The following is a 26454-nucleotide window of genomic DNA, read 5'->3' on the forward strand; positions in this document are numbered from 1 at the left end:
CAATATTCATATCTTTATTTGTATCAGACCTTGAAGCATTTCTCTTAAATAACCATCTTGGAATATAGAAAATTTACAGTTCATATGAATAATGAACTTTCTATGTTGTCTTTAAGGCACATATTTCTATCAACACTTCATTTTGGTCCAGAGAAGCAGTTGCATTTGAGACACCAGCTATCCAGGTATCTGGCAGGTTGGTTTGTTGTAACTATCCTTATGACTGTAGACTTCAACAAGGTGTATGGAGTTCACCATCTGCAGTGCAGTGTCGTGTCTCGGCACCGTGTGTGCCCCAGGTGCACCACTGCTCTTGGCTACCTTCAGGTGACTGCTGTCTTTGCAACACCCAGGAACGACGACATCCCGAGTCTGCTCTTCCTGGCACCTGTAAGCACAAAGGGAAAAGTTATTTCTGTTTCACTAATTCTGGTGAAGGTACAGAATTTGTGCATTTTATTGGCACATCGGGTGTTTCGCAAATGACTTGTGCTGTAACATGAAAAATTGCTTCTCCCAGCATCAAAACCAGTTGGCAGCAGTGGTGCAAATAATTGTGTCTCTGTAAAACCTCAACAAGACCTCAAGTACCTTTTTGCTGGGTACCAACTGAGCACTGGGCACCACTGTGACCTGCCATCAGGGAACAGAAGCTACATGGGGTAATGCTGCACACCTCATTGCCAAAAGAAAATCTTCTGACATAACTGCTGTTGTGCACTTATTTATTATTTTTATAGTATAAGCAACTTGGTTCCATCTTCTTGAGTTGGTAGTCAAAGGTCAAAATAAAAATCAAATCAAAGCAGCACACAGGCAGGAAGGACTGGAAAAAAAGCTTTGCCTGGGCCAGCAAAACAGCCTTTGAAAAAAAAAGCCTTTGCAAATTGTTCTGCCAGGATTATAGCTCAAGTCTAGGTGTGCTGGTTATAGAGCAATAAATCCAGTCCACCTGGGCAGAAGTCATCCCATTCTGATGTTTTTCCCTATAAATCTCTGTGCTGTGAAACACTTCAATTACCCATAGTCCACCACTCAGGAACCCACACTGGCTAAAACTGTACTTGGAGAAGAAATGTACTCCTGGCTTAGCAGCCCATTCCTCCCATTTCAGGAACTACTAAGCTTTCATTGACATCTGCTGGCACAGGGTGCCCAAGCAGCTGTGCCTGCTCTATCCCTGGAATTGTCCAAGCCAGGTTGGATGGGGATTGGAGCACCCTGGTCTAGTGGAAGGTGTCCCTGCCCATGGCAAGGGGGGGAATGGGATAGTCTTTAAGGCCCCTTTCCATCCAAACCATTCCATCATTATGTGATTCTGTAAGTGTAGGGTGAGACAGTAGGCACCTCTCTTCCCTGCAATAGATTAAACCCTGAGGACATCAGAGGGACAGTGAAGGCAGTAAGGTTTCACCTCAGCAGAGGATGAGAAGAGCTATTAAGAGGGTTGCAGTGTCACCAAGGGGCAACTGTGCATGCAGTGGGCTTTGCTCTGTGTGCATGACCTTCAGTCAGACACAGTCTTCAGTTTGCTCTCCTCTCATCCTTGGAAGCTCTGCACTTTGTCCTGAATAAGTGTGACTGTTTTTTCAAGCACTTCAACTTTACTTAACTCCAGTTCCCAACTGAGCTACTTCAAAACACCACAGCAAGGGGGTTAAAACCCTTCTCTGCACCCTTACCTGGCTATATAAACCTGCCCCAGGCACTGCACAGCCAAGGGCATGATGCATTTGCCAAGGACAGACTGTATCTGAACAGATAAAATTTGGAACTCCCATCAGGGGAGAAGAATAGCCATCACAGCATTTGTCAATGGGATTTAGAGGATTCACAAGAATATTTTCCTGTGTGACTTGAGAGATGCTCCTTGCTGGAGGGAAAACACTGTTAACAGGACATCCGAGACGTGTGAGAACACAGCCACAAAGCTGCCTGGTGCTGGTAGTGCCTCTCAAAACAGCTTTTATACTAGAGGATGGGAGGGGATTTTTTTCTTGCTGTATGCCTAGTGGCTTTGTACAAGACCCTGGGGTAATCAGGAAAGCATTATGAAAACAATAATAGCAGCTCTATTAAAAGCACATGTTGCTGTACATGCCCCTTTCGAGCTCTTGCAATGACAATTAAGACTGAAATTCAGAAATGGGTGTAACTTAAAAACCAGTTTATCCTACCCTTCTAACAGGGCCCCAAGGTGAAACCACAGCTCACTTCTCCTGTCTAAGCTTTCTTTGAAACCTGCATGTCAAAAGGTACTGGGAAGATCTGAGCCTCTAAAAGGTGGTGGTGGGGAACACAGAGCACAGGAAAAACAAGAGGTAAAAAAAGAGTAACTCCATGAACAGAGAAGCTCAAGGCTGGACCAGTCACGGGCAAAAGCAGGGAAAAGGAGGGAAAGGAAATCTGCCCCTCTCCTATGCTGCTGTCTTCCCTTCATGGTGCCATGCAATCAAACATTTTGTGTAGGGAACTGTGTCAGTTCCATACAATTGTATCAGTGAATGCTCTATGCGATGCAGCATTAAACCCTGCAGTGATGCTGAAAATGCTGAGCTGCCTCTCCTAATAGCATGCTGGCTTTGTGATTTTTCACAAAATCTTTTCAGTTGGGATTCTTTGTTGTTGGATTGCCCTTATTTGCTTTTTGCCAGGTAGAATGGTAAAGCATCTTGTAGTCAGAAAGGTCTCTTGTACAAAAATTTCAGCAACTAAAATTATCTTCTGTGGGAGAATACACCAGCCTGCTTCTCTGCAGAAGGATTTTTTCTTCTTGGTAATATGTTCCAGCTGTGTGAATAGCTGAAAGGAGGACTTTAACCCTACTGATACATGGGCTTTCCCACTTGACTAGCTTCTGCAGTCAGATTAACTGCTTCACAGAGAATGTTTTGTAACTTAGAGCTGTGAAAAATAATTCACCTTTAAGCAGTCCAAATTTGAAATGCCCAACTTCTTCCAAATGTTTCCATGCTAGACAAAAAATCACACCAAATTTCTTTGATTCTCTTTAGATTGCATTTTTGAGCTGGACTACTTTTTTTTTCTTGTTGTCATCTTAGCTGACAGAGAATGAAAAGGAGTTAGAGTACAGCTACATTCCGTTCTCCTGAGTATGGAAAATGCTGGATCATCAATTCCCCCTTACAAAAAATCAGCACATCCCTTGAGTCAAGGGAGTATCTATTCCAGGACAGGTTACAGGACTTTTACATTGAAAAGCAGAGCAACAGAGCCAAGGTGTGGCTATTTCTGACCATCACTAGCAAGATGATGCAAACTGAAATGAGCTCTCAGCACGATTTCTGTGCTGCTCCTGGGACAGTATCTTCAACACATGCAGATATATATATATATATATATATATATGTTCCAAAAGAGAAGTGCCTGGTTCTTTAATGTCTCTTCATGCCAGAAGAGTTTGCTGCTTGCTCTCACAATGTTAGACTAGGTTGTGCATATTTTGTCAGAACAAAAGTGGTTCCAGTTGGATTCAGGATCCCATTTCTGGCACAGAACACTTGCATTTCCTCGTGCTTTTTATGGAACTGATGGCTTCACTTCCAGAACAAATGTAAATGCTACAAACTACTTAAACAGGAGCACAGGACAGTCCTCTTCCTGAATGGATGCTTACAATTTAATTGATGTACATTTACAGCGGTGGACAGGACAATTCTTTAAAAATTTAAAAACTGGCAATGATGTTTATCAGAGCAGTTGCTTATTTGCATTTCCTCATGCTGTATTCCTAGAGCAACAGCTCTGCTGAGGCTGTTGCACTAGTTTGCTGTGAAGCTTTGCCTCCTTGCTGAAAACTGAAGGCACTTTTTAAGCTCTGTCATTTTGGGGGAGGTTTAGGTTGGATATTGGGAAAAAATTCCTCACAGAAAAGGTTGTCAAACCCTGAAACACCTTCACCTGGGGAGCAGCTACAGCTGACCATGAGCAGTGGGTGAGCGTGGGCCCCTCCAGCATTAAGCTGACCCCACTCTGCTTTCGGACACCCGTTTCTTTAACATAGCGCCTCAGTGATCTTCACTCCATCTCTCAAACACTACTAGCAGCTGGCACAGAGGAAGGACAGCTGCCATTAAGTTTTTCTTTACTGATATTTTACCCTGTGCCTGTCGTGTGGCAGAGGACAACCTGCCTTCTTGGGCAGATGCCTGATCCTAGCTCTCCCACATTGCTGCTTGCTGGGATGGCAGAGAGCTCTTTGTCTCGGGGTGGTGGGTGCCCAAGCAAGTGCTCCAGAGCACAGTTACTGCAGGGTCAGGTATTATTCTTCATCACAAAATAATTGACTCAAAAATAACACATCCTGGTACATCTTGCAGCCAGGCTCTGAGAGCCATTCCCAACATGCTGACAAGCCCTCTGCCCAGCAGTCCTCCTGGGGACTGCTTTGGAGGTTCATGGACATTGTTCTCCTCTAGCTGCGTGGCCCAGGGCTGCAGCTAATCTCCCTTCCCTAGGCACAGACCCTTGTTTTCAGCTAATCTGGCTCAAACCTCTGCACCACAGAGAAAACTGCTATCTCTGCTGCTATGAGCTTCTCAGAAGCAACGCTGGGGAAACACCTCCCTCCCAGCAGCACCATGATCTGTAACTTGTTTTTCCTTGCTCAACATTATTTAGTGTTTTCAATAATATAACAGAGCAAATATGCTGTAAATACTTGCAGCTCATGCCTTTTTCTGCTAAAAATTGGTATGTTCATCTTTATTATGATTCTTTACATCCAAATGAAAGAGGTGGCATCTGGAGTGACAGCACTCTGTAGTTAATGATCCCAGGTATTTGTACACATATTTCTTATCATTTTAAAGCAATTTGTTCAACCAGAAAAGCAGCCAGAATGAAGATCATTATAATTAAAGCAGTTGCCACTAAAATTCAATGTTTTCCTGCAAAACTGCATATTCACGATGTTTGTGATACGCTTCAAACATGAGGGGAGACAGTTCTCATTTTGTGGCAGCCAGGTCCAGAACAGCACTGTGGAGCCCCTAGTCACACAGCTGGGCTTCTCTGTTATTTACAAGCTCTGCACATCAGCACTCTGCACCCACATTGTGTCACCTCACTGCAGCCAAAATTATCTTGTCAGCGTCCTAAGGCCCCCTCTTTAACTGATTAGAGTGTTTTAATCTTAAATTTGTCTGCAAACTTTTGTTTGTTTTGTAACCCTGTATTTGTTAATACCTTACCTGCCTGAAAGAATTGATTTTTTATATTATACTGCCTTACTTAAAAGAATCAGCTTTTTATTTTATCTCTTCTTACAGTATTTTGACCCTCAAGCACTGAATCAAAATGTTAACGTCAAAATCTATTCAATTAAGTCTGAAAAGTAGCACAACCTACATGATTTTCTAGTCAAAAATAAATTAAGATATACTCAAGAGAGTCTTCTTCAAGGATGGAAGAGTTCTTACTCTTCCAGATACTTCATATGCTACAAGAATATTAAGCAGAACTCTCTTCAAGAAAAGAGAGAAAGCTATCATAAAAATGACTGAATTTTTCAGGCCTCCACCCTCTCCCTTGTCAGACATAGGCAGCACTCATCTCAACTTCCCCTTCTAAGTGGGCTGCAGAACCATTTTCTGGTTCTGCAGCCATGGCTGGGTTGCAGAAAACAGCATGTACCACAGCCCTGGAAAAGGCAGGGAGGAAAGGATTCATCCCCTGTGCCTCTTCAGACAGCTCCTGCCTAGAAAAACCAAGCAGGATTGCTGCTGTGCTTGGAGATCTCATGATGCATTGGGCAATTCCTCCAAATGGCTGAAACTTTAACACAGAAGAGGATAGGGTAGGATAGAATAGGGACAGGCTGCTGATAGACTGCACTAGACTACACTAGACTAGACTAGGCTAGACTGAAATATTTCAGTTGGAAGGGATTCACAAGGATCATTGGGTCCAACCGCCTGACCCCTTTAGGGCTGACCAAAAACTAAACCTCATTACTAAGGGCATTGTCCAAATGGCCCTTGAGCAATGCCAGTTTGGGCCACCAACACTGACCCGCTCCAGGACTCTGTTCCAGGGTCTGACCACCCTCTTGGTACACAAATGGCTACTCACGTCAAGCCTGAACCTTCCCTGAAGAGTCTTGGTTAAATTCTCTTTTGGTTCTTGACCATGGATATGCAGAAATGTATGGAATCTTTCCTTTGCCCACCCTCAGTTTTGCTGCTGTTTTTCAACCATGCCAAATGCCTGTATTTATTTCTTTGGACAATCAATACTGTAACAGCTTCACCACTGCAGCAACACGCACCCAGGTTTAGAGATTTCCTCCAGGCACAGGCTGCCAACATTCCCACCTCACACTGCAGGGGAAATGGTACCACAGCAACCACCCAGACAGGTAATGTGTCCTTTCATTCTGGTCCTCCCAGCACAGCCCAGCTCCATGTTTGCACCTCCCCAGTGCCTGCACTGTTCTCCTGTTCCCAGTAAGCCAGATGAACACAGGATGAGGAAACTTAGCCTAATTTGTTACACACACTAAAAAAAAACAACTTGCAAGTGAAATACAAAACTGACAGGCCATTTGTTGTCTTCATGAAATCTGTCAGTAGAATTCCCACATCTCACCTTGCATGTCTATTCATTTTACAGAATTAAAGAATAGAAATCACTTGAAATTACTTGATTAAACAGCTCTTACTTGAGTGAAAAAAAGAGAACAAGGTGTAAATGAGGAAGGGTCACATCCGTTCCAAGAGCAATTCCAGGACAGTTTTATTTAGAATCACCTTTAATGACACTTCCATCTCTGATGAGAAGCAGTGCCCACTCTCCATACCAAAAACAGCCAGACTTTTGGCTAAGGGTGCACAGACTGATAGACCTGCTCTCATAGCTGGTTTTAGCTCTGGTTAGTGTTTAGCCAGGATCCCATCAGCTCATTCAAACCTACTTTATTTTAACAGCCTTACCTGTAGAAGCCTTGGTTATCATATGCCATCTTAGCCATGTCACCAAATACAGATGTATTCCTGAGTTTCTTATTATTGTTGTTATTGTTCCTTCCCTTAAAGCCAAAGTAAGCAGCTTGCATGTGCTCTAGTTCTTCAGTCTTCAGCTGGTACCACAGCTGCATTTCTCTGTGAATATACCAAGCAGTAGAAACAGTTTTGTGATATATGGCTGTACAGCTGAGCTGTTATCTGACCACAGGCCTGAGTCTGTAGAGCTTAAATCTCATTCCAGGTTTGTGGTGGTGTTTGCAGGGGTCCCAGGACCAGGGAAGAGATGAGGATCTGACTCCATGTTTCAGAAGGCTTGATTTATTATTTTATGATATACATATTATATTAAAACTATACTGCAAGAATAGAAGAAAGGATTTCATCAGAAGGCTGGCTAAGAATAGAAAAAGAAGGATTGATAACAAAGGCTTGTGACTGACTGAGACAGTCTGGACTGTGATTGGCCATTAATTAGAAACAACCACATGAGACCAATCACAGATGCACCTGTTGCATTCCACAGCAGCAGATAATCATTGTTTACATTTTCTTCCTGAGGCCTCTCAGCTTCTCAGGAGAAAGTCTTAAGGAAAGGATTTTTCATAAAACATGTCTGTGACACAAGTTTACTGAAAAAAGCACTTAAACATGTGCTGAACTTCATGTGTAAGCCAAATTTGTAGAGATTTAAATAGCACCCTAAAATAGGGAGTTCTTCAATAGAATAAATATTATTGTGCAAAATAGTGTTATTTTAAGTACTGTCCAGCACTCCTCAAAAAACAAACAAACAAACAAACAAGAAAACGAGAACGATTTTCTTATGAGCACCAATGGATAGTTGAAAGAAATAAACCTCCAAGAATTATGTCCATTTGATTCAGGGTTTTTCCAGACTACATGTAGTAAGAAAACTCATATAAGGGTGGGATGATGTGTCAGTGCTCTAATGGACCTTCAACAGTAACATCAGGCCACAACCTGTTATGTGTGAAAAGACTTCATATCCTCTCCATTTTATGGGATAAATTACTTCAGGAAAAAAATTTATTTTCTGTGACTTTTTGCACCACTGCTATTCTTAATGTTTCCAAAATCACCAGGCAGGTTGAAAAGATATTGACTTAAAAATGGAGACAGGTAGTGTTGCGTTTGTTAAGGCATAACAGTGAGGGCATATCCCCTCACTGTCAGAATTCTTGTTTGGGAATGTTCAGAGCTGTTTTCATGCTTCTCTCTGCAACTGTGAGGTGAGAAAAAAAAATCCACCATTTCTTTTCTTGTTTTTAAAAGAAGTCTAAGACTAAGAGAATCACAGACACTTTCACTGGCTGATGGGAGAAGATCAAATTGTGAGAAGTGGCGACGCTGATTTTGGTGCCATTTCTGTCTTCTTGGGATGCAATCCTGCTCTTTCCAAAGAAAACAGCAGCCATGCTTACTCAGTGGACAAGATCTATGAGGAGGCTGAATGGTGGGAGGACTTTCAGCAGCCTTTGTCCCTTTTCTCTTCAAAACATGTGGATGTGGCAGTTTAGCTGTGAACATGATGTTAGTGCTGTGTTGATAGTTCACCTTAAGGGTCTTTTCCAATCCTAATGATTCTATGATTCTATTAAACACAAGATGGCACTTCAAAGATCACTAGACATCATGCAAGGCAGGTTTGCAGGCAGAGATGGTCTCTCAGGTGACCAACTAAGAGCCAAAAGAAGCAGACATGCAGACCTCAGAGTTACAAGCAAGGTGAGGAGATCCTCTCTGCTCCATAGGCAGAGATTACCTCATCTCTCAGATCTGGTCTAAGAGACACTTACTTCATTATTTCCTCCCCAAGAGCTCTCATTTTGTTTCAAGTTATCAAGCCTGCAGCTTTTTGTCAGATTAATGATTTGTGCACTCAGAAGTCAATCCACTTTTCCACCTCCATTGCCAACAGAGATGCTGCCACTCCACCTGACAAGTTTCACAGAGGGTTATGTCACTTTTTCTCCCATGACATGGACAGTTTGTACATGACTTCAATTCTTTCTGACAGAAGGGATAAGATACACAATGCCTGCAGTGCCCCCAGGTTTCCCCTTGGAGCTGGACTCTGTTGCCAATGGGATGGAGCAGCTCCTTCAGGAGACAGGGAAAGAAGCACAGGGGAGCAGGGAACTGAGAAAGTCTCAGCAAAAGGAATAATTTTACAGCCTGATGACAGAATCAGGTCATTATGTCCAGTGTGAAGGGCTTTTCTTTTGTAAGAGTAAAAATATCAAGTCATCAAAATAATGAGAATGGCTAGTTTTTACAAAACTTCATTTAAAATAAATGAATAACAAGGACTGTGATATGAATAGTCTTATCAAAAAGAAAAGTGGCAATTCCAAAAATGTCAATTAACCTTTCATTTCAAAGCAATTTATTTCATGCTACCAGTAAATACCTGAATATTATGACCGACACTAAGGACTTTTATTTTTTGACACAAAAAAGTCTTTTAAGAGAAACAGAAAATCTCTATTTTGGCTGCACTTGGATTTCAAATGACAGAAGTTCCCCCTTCAGCTGGCTCCCACACAGCTTCAGATATATCACAGCTCAGCACAGAAACCCTCACTACTGTCTTCCCCAGTCTCCCTCCACTCCACTGGAGGGCCTGGTGGGAATAACCAGCAAGAAAAGTGAGAGGTAAGCCAAGTTCCTGTGGAAAGCTTTCTGCAGCAGTGACTGCAGGTGGGTGCTCTGGTGAGCACCAGCAGCCTGGCTCCAGCCTACAGGCAAACACGCTCCTGCTGACACTATCCACACTGAGCTTTTATAATGAACTGGATTGAAAATTTGACTTTTTCCTATTCCTGTTTATAATCCACCAATTTGTGCTCCAAGCCAGAAGACAAAATCCTCCGTTCTTCCAGCCCCATGCTGGGACAGCTTTGAGGATGCTCAGCAGATGGTGAGGCCTTGGATGGCTCTGACACAGGGAGATTCCATTTCCCAGCAGTATTCAAAGAACGAAAGGGAAAAAGGAAAGAAATAGAGAAGAAGGGGAATGCTTGCCAATCTTCAATAACTTGAGAAGAGAAATGCTGTGCCAGAAAATAAGACTTGTGTGTTCAGCTTCTGCATAATCCTGGGTAAAGCCAGATCTGCCTAGGCCTGTTGAGGTTATCTGTTACTAACAGGCATCAGGTATTTAAGTACTCTGGAATTCCAAGTCCTTCTACGCCTAAAGCCTGACCTACAAATTAAGGATTTTAAGTAATTAACGTCATTGCAGTGCTGCAAGCAGCAAATCCTTTGAAGCATTTGTTATCACAGGGGTTATCAATGGGGTCCCTATGATGTACAACTCTTACACTGTTATTAAAACTGTCATCTTGACATACCTTTGAGTTCTTCTCCTCTCACTTTTCTTTGCACATTTAATCAGACAGCAAGTTAAGAAAGCCATGGACATCAGCAGAATGACAGCACAGCTCACAATGGAGGCAATCACTGCGACCTTAAAGCCAAAAGTCTCGTATTTTGATATGGCTGCAACAAAGCAAACACAGAATTGTTTCTAAGATCAGTCCAGGAATTTATCTTTCACATTTTCATTAAACCGTTCTGAAGCCTGCCTGCTTCACACTTCTGCTCAGTGAGGACTTCCACATTACTATGTGTCAAGATACCAGAGAATCTTGGCTTCAGCTTTGACCTATGCAAGCCTCAAACTGGACTATGTAAAAATCTCCTGTTTATAAGTTACCCATGAATTGTTCACAAGCATTTCACCACTGCAATTAATTAAACACAGCGCCCTTAGCACTGCAGTAGCTTAAAAGCACAAGTCTGCTGATGAGCTGCAAACTCTTTATTAACAAGGACTGAAGCTACAGAAATGAATACTAACACAGGTAAATGGGCTTAAAGAAGCCATTTAGAGCAAGGACAGTTCCATGTAATTACATCCTCTTTGGCAGGCGGCAAACAACAGGTCTTCCTCTGTTTGGGGAAGAATACAGGATGGAAGAAGTGATGTGCAGGGCTGAGTGTTCACAAGGATCTGATGCTGGAAGCGAGTCATCCAGACAAAAGGAGTAGGAATGCGATGTGGCACAGCTAACGCAGACCTCTGCCAACTCACTTGGAGCAGTAAGCATGTCTTGCTTCAAAAGTCAGCCAGTTCTCCCAATGTCACAATGACCAGCATCACAAATGGTTCAGCTGACCTCCGCACAAAGTATTATATTTCTGCAGCCTCTGGGGGAATGATTTCTCTCATTTTTTCTTTTATGGTATGTCCAAAGAAGAGGTAAGAATAGCTGAGCGTGGGAGAGAGCACTAAGTGTCTGAAGAGCAATGTATCCACTGGGGATTTGAAATTACATGAGGTCTGAGGCACCTCAAAGCTCAGAGGTACCAAGTTTTCCTTGGGTCTACTTCTGGTCAAACTATTAGCAACCTTAGAATAAATAAGCAGAAACACAGCTAAAAGGTAGTTAATGCTGTTGCCATTCAGACACTATTTATCTATATGGTAAATTTCCCACGCAGCTGCAACAACCAAGAATTGTTCAAAAAATATCACTGTGCTTCTTTTACAGCAAAAACATTGTCAGAAAAGACTGCCAGGAGATACAAGGTTCGCAAATATGTTTGCACATCAGTTGGTCATTCCCATAGTGTTGGGGTGATTTCTGATGATGGTCTATTCCCTGATTCTCTGCTTTACGCCCCAATATGATTGCTGTGTCTTTAACGTGGGTCCGAGGGAAGGGGGAGCCTTGGGGCCCTTTGCTGGGCTTTTCCAAAGCCTCAGTGGCCCGGCGTCTGGGAGTGTGGTGCAGTCCGGGTTTTGCTTGGCTAGTTTGGGGTTTTTTTTGTTAGCCCAGGCGGAAATTTGTTTGGTTTTTTCTTTGCTTTTCTTGGGCGTGGAGAGGCTGCAGCAGCAATCCTTCAGCTGCTTTTCGAGGTGAATTGCACAGTTCGGTTTTGGTCCAAGATCAGTGAGAACAAGTGCCAGGAGAAGAATTGGCCGGGCCCGGCGGGAGGGAGGGGCTGCTTCTTTTTGGCCCCAGACCTGGGAAAAAGCCCGAGCCGGGCAGGGAAAGCGCACCTGCTTCACCAGGGGACCAACACCACAGATTCACTGGGTTCCCATCTGTTTGCGCCAGCTGCTGCGTGAACCTTTTGGTTTTTTCTCTGAGACAGGAGCTGGCGTCATCTTTCTCCCCACCCGCCTGCTGGCCGTTGTGGGTTTTTATCTTGCTCTGGTGTTTTGGGGTTTTTTTCTCCGGGGCAGGAGGGTGTGTGTGTTAAGATCTGACAGTTCAATATCTAGCATTTATTTACCTTTTCTCCTGTGCTGCACGGGCAATCTGTTTGTCAATAAACAGTTGGGTTTTTTCACTTTCATCCACTAGTATTCATTTCTTATTGGTGGAAAGGGATTGTTGGAACCCTTTTTTTTAGAGGAAACACTCATTCCAGAATGTTTTTCTCCTAAATTTGCCTCTCAACCCATACATTCTCTAAAGAAGCATACAGCTTTTAGCTAGAGGCACATTTATTCCAGGTGCTACCAGTGACATGAGATCAGGGACGAATCCAACAGAGTCTTTTCTGTGTGTCATGATAACGGCATGTCAGAACATATATGGAGTGGAATTACCATCAGTGGGGCAACTTTGAAGAAAATTGAATTTGTCTTTTTCTTTGCACAGGTATCTAGGAAGAATCCCAACATCGCAGGATAGGCAGGGCAAAAGGAAGGCACTGCGTCCCAGAGGGAGGGGCAGGGGTTGGGAAGAACCTTACGCTTGCAGGAGGGCACTCCGGCTGTCCACTGCGCGCCGTTCCCTTCCCAAACGCAGGTGACGATGGCCGCTCCGTGCAGCTGGTGCTCGGCGGAGCACTGGAAGGTGACCACGGTTCCCAGCTCGGTGCCGTTGCCGTGCAGGACCCGCAGCGAGCCCAGCGGCGGCGAGAGGAGGCGGCCGCACTGCCCTGCAGAGCGAACACAGACACAGCGCAGCGCCGCTGCCCAAAGGGAAGCCATCCGCTGAGGCTGCACTGACACCAGACTGTAAATCAGTCACAGTCACCGTCACAACAAATGCCAGACCTCGGGGCGGCCAATGCTGGCTGCTCTGCCAAGCATCGGCCCACGGCTACCCTCCATCAGCGCCATTCGACAGCTCCCCTGCCCTCATCCCCAGCACAAAGCAACCGATGTCGTGGCATTATCTGCTCAGACTGGTACATGTTGAACACTAAAAACACTAAAAACAAGTAATTTCTGAGTAGCACGGTCCCCTATGGATCCCTGTATTGTTAGATTCCGATTAATTTAGTACTCAGGCTGGCTGGGAGTATTCATTACATGTCTTCCTGCACACAGATTTCCAAGATCTACTGGACTGGTCATGCAGTTCAGCCTACTTGGTAGCAACCTGGCATGATCTGACTGAAACTTCTTATCTTTACAAGAACTGCATGCCTGTTTGGCTTGGCTGAAAGGGGACAGCGGGGTCAAAACCACAGGGAAGAGCATACAAAGACATACACATATAACTTATCTCACTTTTTGAGTGATAAACTCTGCTTTACAGTAAATCATTAATTTTTAATATATTTTTGTTCATTCCGCTTTTCTATTGCTTTGTTGTTTATACAGCTGCTCTCTGAGCTGTGGAGCAGTTCTCCTCTTGGCCACCTAATGTTAACCATTAACTTCATACACTAAATTTTATTGTCACAACATTTCTTGTTCACAGTAATTTTAAACAACTTTCAATGAGAGATGATTAAAACTACATATAACATCTAGATAACTTCAAAGGTAACAAATACTTTTTCTGGGTCTGTATATGTGCTTTGACAGAATCTAGAAACTCAGATATTTTTAACATTTACAGAATACCAGCACTGCTTCTGCATCAGAGCCCAAGTTCCCTATCTTTCACTGGATTTCCAAAGACTTGAGGAAACTCAGAGGCATAGTGCTGCAAGCACTATGATGACACATACAAAAATATTAAAAGCATGTCTACAGGCAAAAAGAAATGACAGCCTCCCTGAGAACATCCTGACAGAACCACATGTTGTTAGCAAATGTATTTTATTTTGAATGCTAAAACTCCCCCCATGTCATTATTGTTGCTAAGCCCCCAAATCATACCACAGCAGGCAGCTGTCCCACCTACCTATCTCCAATTCATGCTCTTAAACTCCCTGTCCCTGGAAAACAAACCCAAAGCAATCTCAGCAAAACACCAAACAGAAGTCCCAGGGACAATTACTAGACTAATCTACTCAGTAAATATGCACCGAACACTAGCTTTGAAAACCATAGCTCTTTAATTCCATGCTGATTATTTCTCTTTGTTTTGCCACTTCTTTCAGGCACTTACTATGGCAAAAATTGGCCTCAATGAGAGCAAATATTTTCTATAGGACTGATTTCTCTTCACCTCTTCCCACCCACATCCCATTCCTGGAACATACAGGATGCATTGGCCAATTTTCCTTCTCACTCCAAATGAGTGTTACAAGTTTGGGCTTTTCTTTTTATTTTAATCACTCTGTGGTTTACCATGAGAAAACATTGTCCTAATCTGTAAAATAAGGATTTTACATATAATTGTTTGGTTTTGGGTTTTTTTTCATTTTACAATTTCAAGGCTCTTTTTAGAGATCAGTCCACATTCTTAGAGTTCACATTGGTGACTCTTGTAGCTGCACAAGATGCAAAAAGTAATTAGAGCTGAACTGGACTTGACGCACACCTGCTGGGCCACCACATGCAGCTTCAGTAGAGGCATTCAGTATATCAGCCAGTTTACCTGGACTCATTGTTCACTCTTTGTTCTCCAAAGAACAAATAATTTGGCACTGGATCGTTTCTTTCAACGATCATTGAAAGATCGTTTACCCCAGCACTGACCATCCCGAGTTACACGTGCAGCTGCAGCTGCTGGAGTGTTCTGAACCTTCCCTGCCCCGTCCTTGCCCAAGATGGTGTCTGCCAAGACATCAAACCTCCGAATGGCAGTGACCTTGTCAGCACCATTCCTCACCTGTGGGCTTTAAATTATTTTTGCTCCACTTGAGCTCTACAGAAATGTCTATTAGCCAGCATCCCCTGAAAATGTGGGCATTTCCATGCTTTGCCCTGGGCTGCAACAGCACCACAGATCATGCCAGGATGATCATTCTCACATGAATGTATCTGGGGCTGGAACTACAGAGGTGCCTCTCAATGAGAGCTACACATCCAAAACCTTCTGTACCTGAGCTGAAACTTCATCAACAACTTCATGTACCTGTACTTGTGCAGAGGAGAAATGCTGTTCTTCTTTTAAGAGCTTTCAATACCACTTCTTCTCACTAAAGCCAAAAACTTAAATGTGTCACTGCTTTTTGCTTTTCACAAATGCATCTATTGAAATGCCCAGATGGAGCTTTGCCAGAATGACCTTTTGAAATTTCAACCAAGCTGAGATTCAGCTTCTCTGCATAAAATTTGCCCTAATTTTAATCATCAGTTAACTTCTAAAAATGCTTTTGGAAAACTTTCCTGCAAGCTCTAGTGTCCTTCACTTCCTTCACTTGTAAAGTTTTCGTAGTTAGCCATGGCATTCACTTTTCTGCTGGGTTAATTTTACCCTTACATCTCCAAAGAATCATGTTTAAGTAAGCTTCCATCCTTATACTTACATAAGCAGATGGTCCATATAGACTTCTTTTTTGAATACCCTTCAGGCATGTTTATCGGACTAAATCTACTACAATCAAGAATTTTATTATTGTTTTTATCATTAGAATTAATTATATTTTTGTTTTCAACTGAGACTCGAGTCTGAGGCTCCATTGCTGCCTGGTAAAACACAAACATTTGTGCTGACCAGATTAACATTTAAATTCGTATTTCTTTTATAAATATCTAGAAAATGTTTTGTTCAGGTCTTGGTTTGCATAACTGGCACCCAGAAATGTAAAAATGAAAAACTGTAAAATTGAATAAATCCCCTAGTTAGAGAGCTGGAGGCTCTCTGCTCTGGAGACAGGGTGGGAGCACTGGCATTGTTCAGCCTGGAGAACAGAAGGCTCAGGGGAGACCTCAGAGCCCCTTCCAGTGGCCAAAGGGCCTACAAGAGAGCTGGAGAGGGACTTTGGAAAAGGGCCTGCAGGGACAGGACAAGGAGGAATGGCTGAAACAGGGCAGATTTAGATGGGATATTGGAAAGAAATTCCTGGCTGTGAGGGTGGGCAGGCCTGGCACAGGGTGCCCAGAGCCTTGAAATGCCCAGATGGACAGTGTCCCAGCTGAAGGTGTCCCTGCCATGGCAGGGGTGGCACTGGATGGGCTTTAAGGTTCCTTCCAACCCAAAACCTCCTCTGATTCTACAGTTCTATGATTCCAGTTTCTGCAGCTTTTTGCAGAGCAGAGCTGATTTATACAAACATAATTCTCAGCTTGGCCTCACGCTGAGAGGATATCCAGTGCTCAGAAAATCTCTGAATCTGATGCTGCTGTCTGGCAGTGCAGAATGGCACTGGCTACAACAAACAGGTTACTGCATATGACAAATAACTGTCCTCAAAGTAAGACAGACACTAAAGCATAGTGTTCTCCATAAACTCTTAATTCACCCAACCTCTGGGTTCAGAAATAAGCACATACATAATTTCCAGGCAGTGAAAAATAGAGAGTAATGTAAAAATTAAAATAATTCAAAATATATCTTCTCATGTACAGCAAGGATTATCTGTATTGCAAAATTGATTTGTCAAAAAGAGGAAACATATGGTTTCATTGTCATCAAGCCGTGGGTTTATGTTTTGCTGATAAGAAAAAGAAATGAGAGAGCAACCTAGGCATGCCTGCCTGGTAAACATTTCCTGTTCTCCTTCCACAGCAAAACAGTGAGTAAAATCAAATACATTGCATAAGTATCTACCAAATTATCTAAACTACACAAGTAATTACCTGGAAGCATGTTAGCAAGGCTGCCACTTGCTGTCTGTGCAGAAAGAGAGCAATCCATGTCTTTGCCTCATTATTCCCAGAGACACAAAGGTTACCCCTTTACATTGCTTACTGTTGGGAATTGATACCACTAAAATATGCTGGAATAACTAGATGCCAGAAAGAAAGAGAACAATAGGGTCTATCAACACTGTAGAAAATACACACCAATATTATTGCTGCAAGTCTCTTTTCCTAGAGAAGCACACCTCAGAAACTGGTGTCCCTGAAATCACCGGCATGTTAAGCATCCACAGCAATCTCAAAGAAGAGCTCTGGGAAGAGCTCACTGTGTTAAAAAGCAAAAGAAAAGCAGCTAGAAGTGAAATATGAAGTAAAGCAGATGTAGCAAAGCATCTTGTACAGAGTGAAACTGTCTGGCCCTGGCATTGTTCTCCTCACCACCAGGCCTTTGCTCCCTTGCAGAGCTGGCCTCAAGGGCTGCCAGGGCTGGCCTTTTAAACCAACAAATGGCCACCAGGATCTGATCCTCCCACGAGAAGATCCAGATGCTGGCATGGTTTTTAAAGAAGTTAGTGTAAGCATGACACCAGACCTACAGTAAAAGAGTGGGTGAGACCTGGGCTATAGAAGCTGCAGAGATTAACCAAGGTCCCCAGCTGTGCTGCAATCCCTGGGCAGCTGCTGTGAACATGTGGGAAAGCTCTTACAGACCTGTCTGCCTTCCAGCACACAGGTATGGCTCTCTGAAATTATTCCCTGGGGGAAGCTTTGGCGGTTCAGGCGTGGCACAGAGCACATGCACCAAACACAGCCCTCTGCACTCCCATCACTGCAGGGAGGCAGCGCCAGGCTCAGCCACCACTGCTCCGGGAGCTTCACACCCCAAATCCTGATGGAGACCTGCAAGAACTGAGCAGCAGCCACAGGACTGTTCCTCTGGGTCAGTCACATAGGGGAACATCTGGACAACTGCACAGGGCAATACTTGCAGGTACCCAAGGAACACATCCGTCACAGCACATTACCTGAAAACAGAAACGCAGCTTATTAATATGCGGTTCTGGCACCTGCCTCATATTAGCATTTCTGAATGAAAATATTCCCCATAAAACATTCCATGTTTCTATTGATCAAACTATTTTTAAAGTGTGATAGAGGGAACCCAATATCTGATGATTCTTACAAGCCACCATTAAATATTTGTAAAAACACCTTTTCAGAAAAGCTAGTTCTCCCATTAATACGTAATTTCCATGCAACTAAGAAGGAGCGTAAAAAGGTATTTGAAGAGAGTTTATTTCTGTGTTCACAAATCCGTGCTCAAATAAGCTCTCTGCTCCTACCCTTGTTATAGCAGATACCTCAGGCTCACTCCTACCCACTTCCTTTATTTTATTCAGTGTTCTGTTTAGTAGATAAAACTGATTTCTCATGTAATGAGAACATTACATTACATGGCACATGTAATTTACAACATGCAAGGATTCAGGTGCTGAGACTCCCACATCCATCACATTTTGGGCAGCATTGCTTTCATGGAATCACAGAACGGTTTGGGTTGGAAGGACCCTTAAAACTCATGCCATTCCATCCCCTTCCACGGGCAGGGATGCCTTCCACTTGGTTGCTCCATCCAAGCCCTGTCCACCCGGTCTTGGATCCAGGAATCCAAGGGGCAGCCCCAGCTGCTCTGGGCAACTTGTGCCAGGGCCTCACCATTCCTTCAGGTCACCATGGGACTTACAACATGCGAGTCCCAGGGCAAGTGTGCACTTCACCTCTGCCACCAGGTCCCTCTGTTCTCAGACAGGTTTTGGTGGGCACATCCTTGCTGGTGTCCTTCACTGGGCCAGTGAAGTCTGGATTTTTGTAATTTCAACTTTCACCGTTACTTTTTCCCACTACTAATGAATAATCTCTCATTCAATAAACAATTGTAACATTTCTGCAGAGGGAGCAAAGTGATCCGCTAGTTGGAAAGCCAGCCACTGAAGAAGCCAAAAGAAACCCCAGATGTATTTCCACAGGGAAAGCACATCTCTGTTAGGAGCCATGGACAGAGGAAGGCTGAGGGGTGCCCCACTAGAAAAGTGGACAGGACAGAAGTTGTGTGCTGCCCCATGGGAAGCCATCTGCAGCATCCCTGCCCACCCCCAACACGCTCCACTCTCCTGCACTGCCCTGGCTGCTGCAAGACACAGAGCTCAGCCTGGCTGCAAATTTGTCTTGCCTGGCCCTGGGCTATCTGCCTGCACCAGCTCTTTGATCTGGCTTGTGCACAGCAACAGGCACGTGCTGGGGCACTGGACAGGGCTGATAAGAGCAGATGTGCCTGCACGATGTGGCCGGTGCCTCTCGCTTCTGCACGACACTTGCCACACTGGGCACAACCTCTATGGGTGGCTGGGGCCACACTGCACTGACCTACTTGACCAAAAAAGTTCTCAAGGAGGAAGGGTCCAGAGCTGGACAAAAAACAGTTCAGTCATTAAAAATCCACCCCCAATGTGAAATTTTAGGTGGACCAGATCTGCATGCTACTTGATGGTCATATTTTAATTTTTTGCCAAAAAGCTTAAAACACAGGAATTGCATTTCCCCAAAGAACTGATCTGTAAAGAATATAGAAACTTTTCAACCTTTTATCTTTGCAACCACTTTTCTGGTTTCAAACAGATGATGGAATACAGGTTTGTTGTTTTTCATGGGGAATTTCCAGTCACCCTGTTAAGCAAAACAAGCTGGGATGCTACAGACCTTACCTGCATTCCCTCCCCCTGGCTGGCCCACTTTAGCTTCCCTAAGTCTTTCCCAAGAGCAATCTGAAGCTAATCCTGTCCTTGGTTTGCTGTGTTAAGCTGTAAAATGCACACCACAGAGCTGTGACCTAGCATCCACAACTGTCAGCAAGAATTTCTGTGAATTGATTTTTCAGACACCAGTCTGAAAAAGTTAGCAATAGCATGCCTTTTATTATGGGGACAGAAGTCATTCCTGGGCTGAGAAACCAACATCCAGATTTAAAACCCACCTCTGTGGTTTTATAATTTTTTATTTTTCTTCTCCCCTGGTTGGTTCTTTTCCTGACAGAGTTTGGCTTTCCTGTTCCGGGCTTCGCGCAGAGGGACACGCAGCCAGCAGCCTGGCCACGGCCACCAGAGCAAGCTGCAAACTGCTGGGTGAGAGCCACGCAGCATCCTGCCAGGAACTGCTCAGGCACAGCAACAATTAACAGCACAAGTCAATAAACACACCTGCTTTCATCCTCCCTGCACACAGGAATTGCTGCAAGGTGGCACCCAGACAGACAAGAATGCCAGTATAAGGACAGGGAACCAGTGCATTGTGTTTGCTTTTTCCCATTTAAAAAGCCAAGGACTGCAGGTGAGTTATGCACAGAATGACAAACAGCTGGAGGGAGCAGAGCAGAGGAGGGCAGCCCCACGTCCTGCCCTTCCTTTGTACACAGCTAGGGAGCTCGGGGCTGCACGTGAGAATTCAGCTTCTGGGCTGAAACAGATTCAAATGAATCAAAACCTTAGTCCTAATCTAAATTTCTGCAGGTATTAAGAATAATGGGCACCAGGGCTCTCCTGCCTGTGCAAAACTGCCCCTGGTTTTGTGGGGCACCATTTCTTAGAGCAAAGTAGAACCCCTGTGTCCAGTCCAGATGCCTCTTTTGACCCAGTCAACTAGCAAAGATCTTGGAAATAACTGTGGCTGTAAGCAGAAACCTTCCTGGGTGTAATTCTCTGCTTTTACATGAAGGCACAGATTTCTGCTCTTCTGAACAGGAAAAAATCAGACCCCAAAACTTGCCCTTTGCAGCTCTCTGAGCTCCCACAGGCCAAATCATCCTCGTACACACTGTTCCCAGCCCACACATGCACTTAGGGAATTTTGTACACCATCCCTTCACCCTACTCAACTTCTGTCCCCATTTCGACCTCTCCTCAAATTCATTCCCAATCAAAGCTACTCTGCTTAGGAGTCTGGAATACACGAGCAGCCTTGTGACTGGCTTTATTTCATCCCAGAAATAACAATGGAATCATCTCTCCCAGGTCTATTGGAGGAAAGGCAAGCAGTTAACCCATCCCTTTCCCCAGCCCTGCTTCTGCCAGCCACCACCACTCCAACCTGGGCTCAGGTAGCTGTGACTGCTGCCCCCCCTAAAGATGCTGCTGGGCCAAAGGAGCTGTGCTCTGCTGCAAAGGCTCATTTGTAATCCAGGCACCAGCTCAACCCCCATCCCTGAGACCCTCAGCAGACACAGGAATTGATTTATTTTAGGGAGCAGTTGCTCATTCTGCAACTTCTGCATTTCTCTCTGTCATCTGACAACCAAATGAGAGGCAGACGTTCATGCAGACTGCAAAATCACCTCTCTGCCAATCCTGATCCACTTGGCCAGTCAGAACTGTTCTTTAGAATAACATGCTTGCTCATCTGCAGCTGCATTTCAAAGACAGCGAGTCAATAAAGTGCCGAAACAAAAACTGACAATTCTCCTATGTGTTAGCTTGTCTCCACCATAATATTGAAGGCAAGACTCTACAGTGCACATACAAAGTCAGTGGCAATCACGATTAGTAAGCAAAATCACACCAATTCTATCATAGTTATAAATCTCTTTGCTGTAGAGTTGCAGTGATGCTTGGGGATGCTCGGCTTTTCTAGGGGAAAGGTCCAAGGATGTCCTGGCTCTGACACAGTGGGAACAGCAAAACTGGCAGCAGTTTTGCCCTTTAAAATAGACTACACCACCCAGAAAATGCTGGGTTATCCACTGTCATTGCGGTGCTTCTGTGTTTTAAGACTGATGTGTGATTTTTTAAATTTCAATGTTTTGGATCCAAAGCATTCAGCTCACCTCATTCATTAGCTGAAATTCAGATGTCTACTAATAGTCTGTCTCTCTAGCCTAGGTAATTTCAGAGTAGCTAGGACAAAGCATTGGAGAATACCACAGGGAATAATCCTGCACTGTGGAGGACTCAGAAAACCCCAAAGCTCTCTTCCTTCTCAATTTTGTACTGTTCTAATGGTTTAATGAGAAGCACAAAAATCCTTCCCTCAAAGCAGTATCAATGCCTGGTGCAAATGCCTAACCATACAGATTAACTCCTTGCAGTACAGGAGATAAAGCCAATTACCAGACACTCTGCAACTGTCACTTCTTTTACATTACTTAATACAAAGTTTGACTTTGAGGTCATGGATTAACAAGAAAGGAGAAATAACCCTGGGGAAATGACAAGCCCATATATTCCAAGTTGTATCACCTTCTGCCCTGTGGAAATGGAAATCTGGGATCCAGGTTTTCTTCTGCAGCCTAAAAACGGAACCACATGTGAGGATCGCAGGGACAAGGTGATAAAATTCTATGCGGCCGTACTGCAGAGCAGCAGCATCCTGGCTTCCAAGAACAACTTTGTTTTTGCTGTCCTGGAAGAGCAACTGTAAGTTCTTAGTTAGGTAATTTCAGTTTCTGCACTACCAAGGAAACTCCAGAAAAAATAAAAGTTGCTCACAACAAAAGAGCAGCTTAAGTCACACCATAGGTACATCCACCCCGGTACCGGCATCCCACCACGGCCACCAAAATCCAGGCTACAACTGAGCCAAAACATGCTGTCCTGCCCCTATCCTCCAGCAAACTGCAACTTCTATCTGTTCTAAGCAAGAGACCCCATCCCTTTCTTTCAGTGGTGTCTGCTAGATAATTCCTTCCACAATTAGGTCTGAACAGAGCATTCATTGCAGCCTGCAGCATTTCCCACCTCACAAAAACTCTCCCCTTCCCTGGAAAGTGGAGGAACTAGGCGGAACCACAGACAACAGCCCAGCAGTGAGACCTACTAATTAAAAACCTGTCGTAATGAGTGTTTCTGCCAGATCCTGCATTTATTGTTTCTCTGTCTGTGGCTGCACTGATGTGTTTGTCAATGCATCTCTGTGTTGGCAGCAGTACATGCTACCTGGTCTGAAGGAGCTACAGGAGGGTATTAAGGAATGAGAGGAACCACAGCAAAAAAAAGGTATCACCCTGGATAACTGGAGGGCCAGAGCCTCCCCCTTCAGCAACATAAGGACTAAAAATAATTATATGCCTTTGTGCTTCTCTCTCTTTTTCCCGTTTCACCCAAAAGACCCCGGTATAATCTGGGCAGCTTCAGAGGCACCGGTACCTCAGTGGCACAGGCTGACAACAGCAGTCAGGGCAATCCCACAGGGCAGGAGAGTGCTTGGGTCACCTGACACAAGCCTTTCAGAATCTCAGAGGCTTTTCCAGAGAATTTACTGAGCCTGGCAAGCACTGGTTGATGAGTGTCCACAGAACACTACCACAGCATGGCACTGTAAACGCTGCTGTGACAGCACAACAGCCACAGCACAGAAGGCTTCTTCTCAGCTCCAGACACCTATTGTGCTCTTCCCCTACACACTTGCTGACCTTCCCTCGGGGTAAGCCCGGCTCCCACAGCTCCTCAGGGAACCACAGTCTGAGGGTGGCATCATTCTCCCCGCTCCTGTCAGCCCTTCAAACGAAGGCAAGACCAGGAAAAGTGCAGGGTGTTTGAATCTCACAGCTGTGTCTCAGGAAGCTCTAAGACCTCTAAATACGACAGGCATCAGGGCTGTACTAAGGAACTTCCTTTAATTTCTCTCTCATTCATGCGTTAATTCAAATGGAAATCCTGCCACATTTTTTTCATCCTCTCAGAAGGAACATGTGAGGGAGTTTATCTGTGCCAATCTTTATTATCACCTTATTGCTCATGGTCTGAAATAATGTAAGGGGGTAGTCAGCATCAAAAAGGATCACCAATAAGGACAGGATGCAATGAAAGATACTGTACACTGTGCAACAATTGGCAGCAAACATTGACGTGTAAATAACACGGTCACATTTAGACGAACAAGAGTTTAATTTAAAATTATACAAGTAGCCATCGTTTTAGCTATCTAAACTGCTTAGGGTTGCCACCACTACATCCACCCGACTCAATAGTTCCAAATGCTTTTTTTGCGAAGGTGGAATTACACCATGGAAAAGCCCCATGAAGCAGCAGAGAGGGTGAAGAGCCGACACCTAGCTAAGGTCTGGCAAAGCCCTGGGTGCTCAAACATCACTGCTGGTCCTACAGCCAGTGCAGCACAGCCAAGCCCTCACCCAGCATATTCCAGTTTAGCACCTTACCAAGAGCTCCTGCTCCACAGTTTTGGTGTAGTTGGCTTGGAAAAAATGGTCTTTTTCGTTCTGGCTGGAGACATGGCTCAGAGGTACCAGGTCTATAGATATCCAAGGGATTAATTGGGGGTGGATTTCTAATTTGAACACCAAATAGTTTTTGGCAGATTAGCATTCCTCGCTGTTTTGTCACAGATCTACACAAAGCAAGATTAACCTACACAGAAAGGCTGAGTGTAACACAGGACATGCCACTTCCAAAACTCATTTTAGTGTGGCCAAAGCCAGTCCCACAAGACTTTGACACAACACACAAAAGCAGCTAAATATACATTATTTTAAATAAGAGAAAAGTCAGTAATTAGCAACACTATCAGACTAGAGCAACAGAGTTTACACTTGGGTTTGAGTTAATTCTCTAAGCCCATTTCCCAGAACTTGTTTAGCGTTTTCAAATTAACCGCTATATTAAATTCAAATTAAACAGTCAAGCACATTCAGAAGATACAATTTAGAGCATTGCCACTAGCATTTAGCTAGTAGCTAAAAGACATTTGCCAATTTCTATAGGCACAACAAATTCAGGTCATTAATGAAGTCTCTTAGAACTTCACGAGCCAAATAAATCGCAAGGATATGAGAGAACAGGCTGCACATGAGAAGGAGGTCTCTGGATTTCAGCTCTGCTTGCATTGAAGCCAGGGAAAAGCCCATCTACTCTGTGATCTGAAGAAAAGAGGAAGAAACCCCCGCAACCAGCAGGTCATGGCAGCTGCACCAAGCTCTAGCATCCTTCCATCTCACCTTGGTCCTGGACTGCAGAGGTGGCTGTGGCTGGGAATATGCATCTCCTGCCGCCTGGGCCAGCAGGTCCAGACCATGGTTCTGCTCCCTCCAGGCCCAGACACCCTCCAGCGCCACAGCCCTGCACAGCGAACATGTCCCACCGGTTCAGACCCTCCCTCACCTCACATCACCTCCAAATTATGGAACCCACTTAAGCCAAAGAGGTTTTAAAAGAATTTTATAGTCTATGCAATTGAATTGGGTAAGAAAACTCCAGGGAACAGAAAGATAAGAAGGAAAAAGCTTTGCTTGATTTCTCATTCCACCCCTCCATGTATTAACATATTCCATTAAACCACTGATATCTTAATTTCCTTCCCAGCCCGGTGATACACACCCAGGAGCAATGTCCCTGAGAACCAGCACTCCCTTCTGCCCCTATGCACTCGTCCCCTTCGCCGTGGCCATCCCAGCGACTGAACCCCAAACTTGTATCATTGAACCGCAGCGCCTCCCCTCTGGGAGCAACCACCCTCCCAGGGCCCCGGCAGCCCCGGGTGAGCCGCTCGGAGCGCGGCTGCTGAGTGCAGCCCTGGCGGCTCGGCCCCTCCGCCCGGCCCGCGGTCCAGCACCGGCCCCGCTCGGCTTCCCGAGTGCAGCCCCGGCAGAGCCGTCCAAGGGTCGCCGGGACGCGCCGGGACCCCCCGTGCCGGGGCGGCTCCGGGACACCCGTCTCGAGGCGTGCCCGAGAACTTCAGGGTGCGGATCACCGTCCCCTCCGCGCTCCGCGGCTGCAGGGACCGGCCGGAGGCGGCACGGAGCGGGACGGGAGGGGCTCCTGCCCGGCGCGGGGTTCCGGAGCTGAGCGGGAAGGTAATGCAGCCCCGGCTGGGGTCTCCCTCCCCGGGGACGCACAACACCTCTATCCAGGGATACCGCATCCTGCCCCGGCCACCCCGCATCCCTACGCGGGAGGGATCCTGCACCCTGACGGGGGTCTGGCGCTACCCCCGCTGACATCCTCCCTCCCCTCTGTCGCCACGCAGGAGGGAACTTGCGCGAGGAACGACGCGGGACCACGCTCGTACCTGCGTATCCGCGGGGGCCGCCGCCGTCCCGCCCCAGCGCGGAGGTACGCGGCGCGTCCAGCCCGGGTGTGCTGGCGGCCGGCATGGCTCCGCCGAGCGCCGCCGACCCGCCCGGCAGGTGCACCGCACCCGAACCCGCCCGCCCTCCGCCGGGGCCGGGCCGGGGGGAGCAGCGCGGCACGGCCCATCCCGGGGAGCCCCGCCGGGCGCCCGCCCCGCGGCCCCTCAGCGACAGCGCGGGGCGGGGAGGAGGGGCCGCGGGGCGAGGGAGGGGCCGCTCGGGGCCGGCGCAGCCGGAGCCGGGGATCGCGCCGTGCCCTCACGGCGCCGGGCTTTGGCCTGGGCCTTGCCCGGCCCGCACGGCGCCCCACGAGCAGCCAGAGACCGCCTGCCCCTCGCTGCCCGCCCTGCCTGACCTGCCCGCCGCCTGCC

At 45.6% G+C, this 26454-nt stretch overlaps 1 protein-coding gene across 1 annotated transcript; it reads right to left on the reverse strand.

Annotated features, from left to right (window-relative positions):
* On the reverse strand, positions 1–26107 carry SUSD3 (sushi domain containing 3). Its single transcript, XM_054281120.1, has 5 exons — positions 26023–26107; positions 12777–12965; positions 10361–10508; positions 6954–7121; positions 1–388 (listed from the first exon to the last, which is right to left on the reverse strand). The coding sequence occupies exons 1-5, from the start codon at positions 26105–26107 to the stop codon at positions 178–180; spliced, it is 801 nt and encodes a 266-aa protein (XP_054137095.1). The 3' UTR covers positions 1–177.
* Positions 26108–26454: the final 347 nt, after the last annotated feature.

The sequence above is a fragment of the Melozone crissalis genome, unplaced genomic scaffold, assembly GCF_028551555.1.
Source record: "Melozone crissalis strain CALT ecotype California unplaced genomic scaffold, PUWL_Pcris_2 ptg000029l_1, whole genome shotgun sequence".
NCBI lineage: Eukaryota > Metazoa > Chordata > Aves > Passeriformes > Passerellidae > Melozone > Melozone crissalis.

Excerpts from the sequence above, each read along its gene's own strand:
- SUSD3 (XM_054281120.1), bottom strand. The coding sequence starts at position 26,107 with ATGCCGGCCGCCAGCACACCCGGGCTGGACGCGCCGCGTACCTCCGCG. Across the intron at positions 7,122-10,360 it reads GAGAGGAGAAGAACTCAAAG|AGAAATGCAGCTGTGGTACC; the intron begins GTATGTCAAGAT and ends GTATATTCACAG. Across the intron at positions 389-6,953 it reads GATAACCAAGGCTTCTACAG|GTGCCAGGAAGAGCAGACTC; the intron begins GTAAGGCTGTTA and ends TTGTGCTTACAG.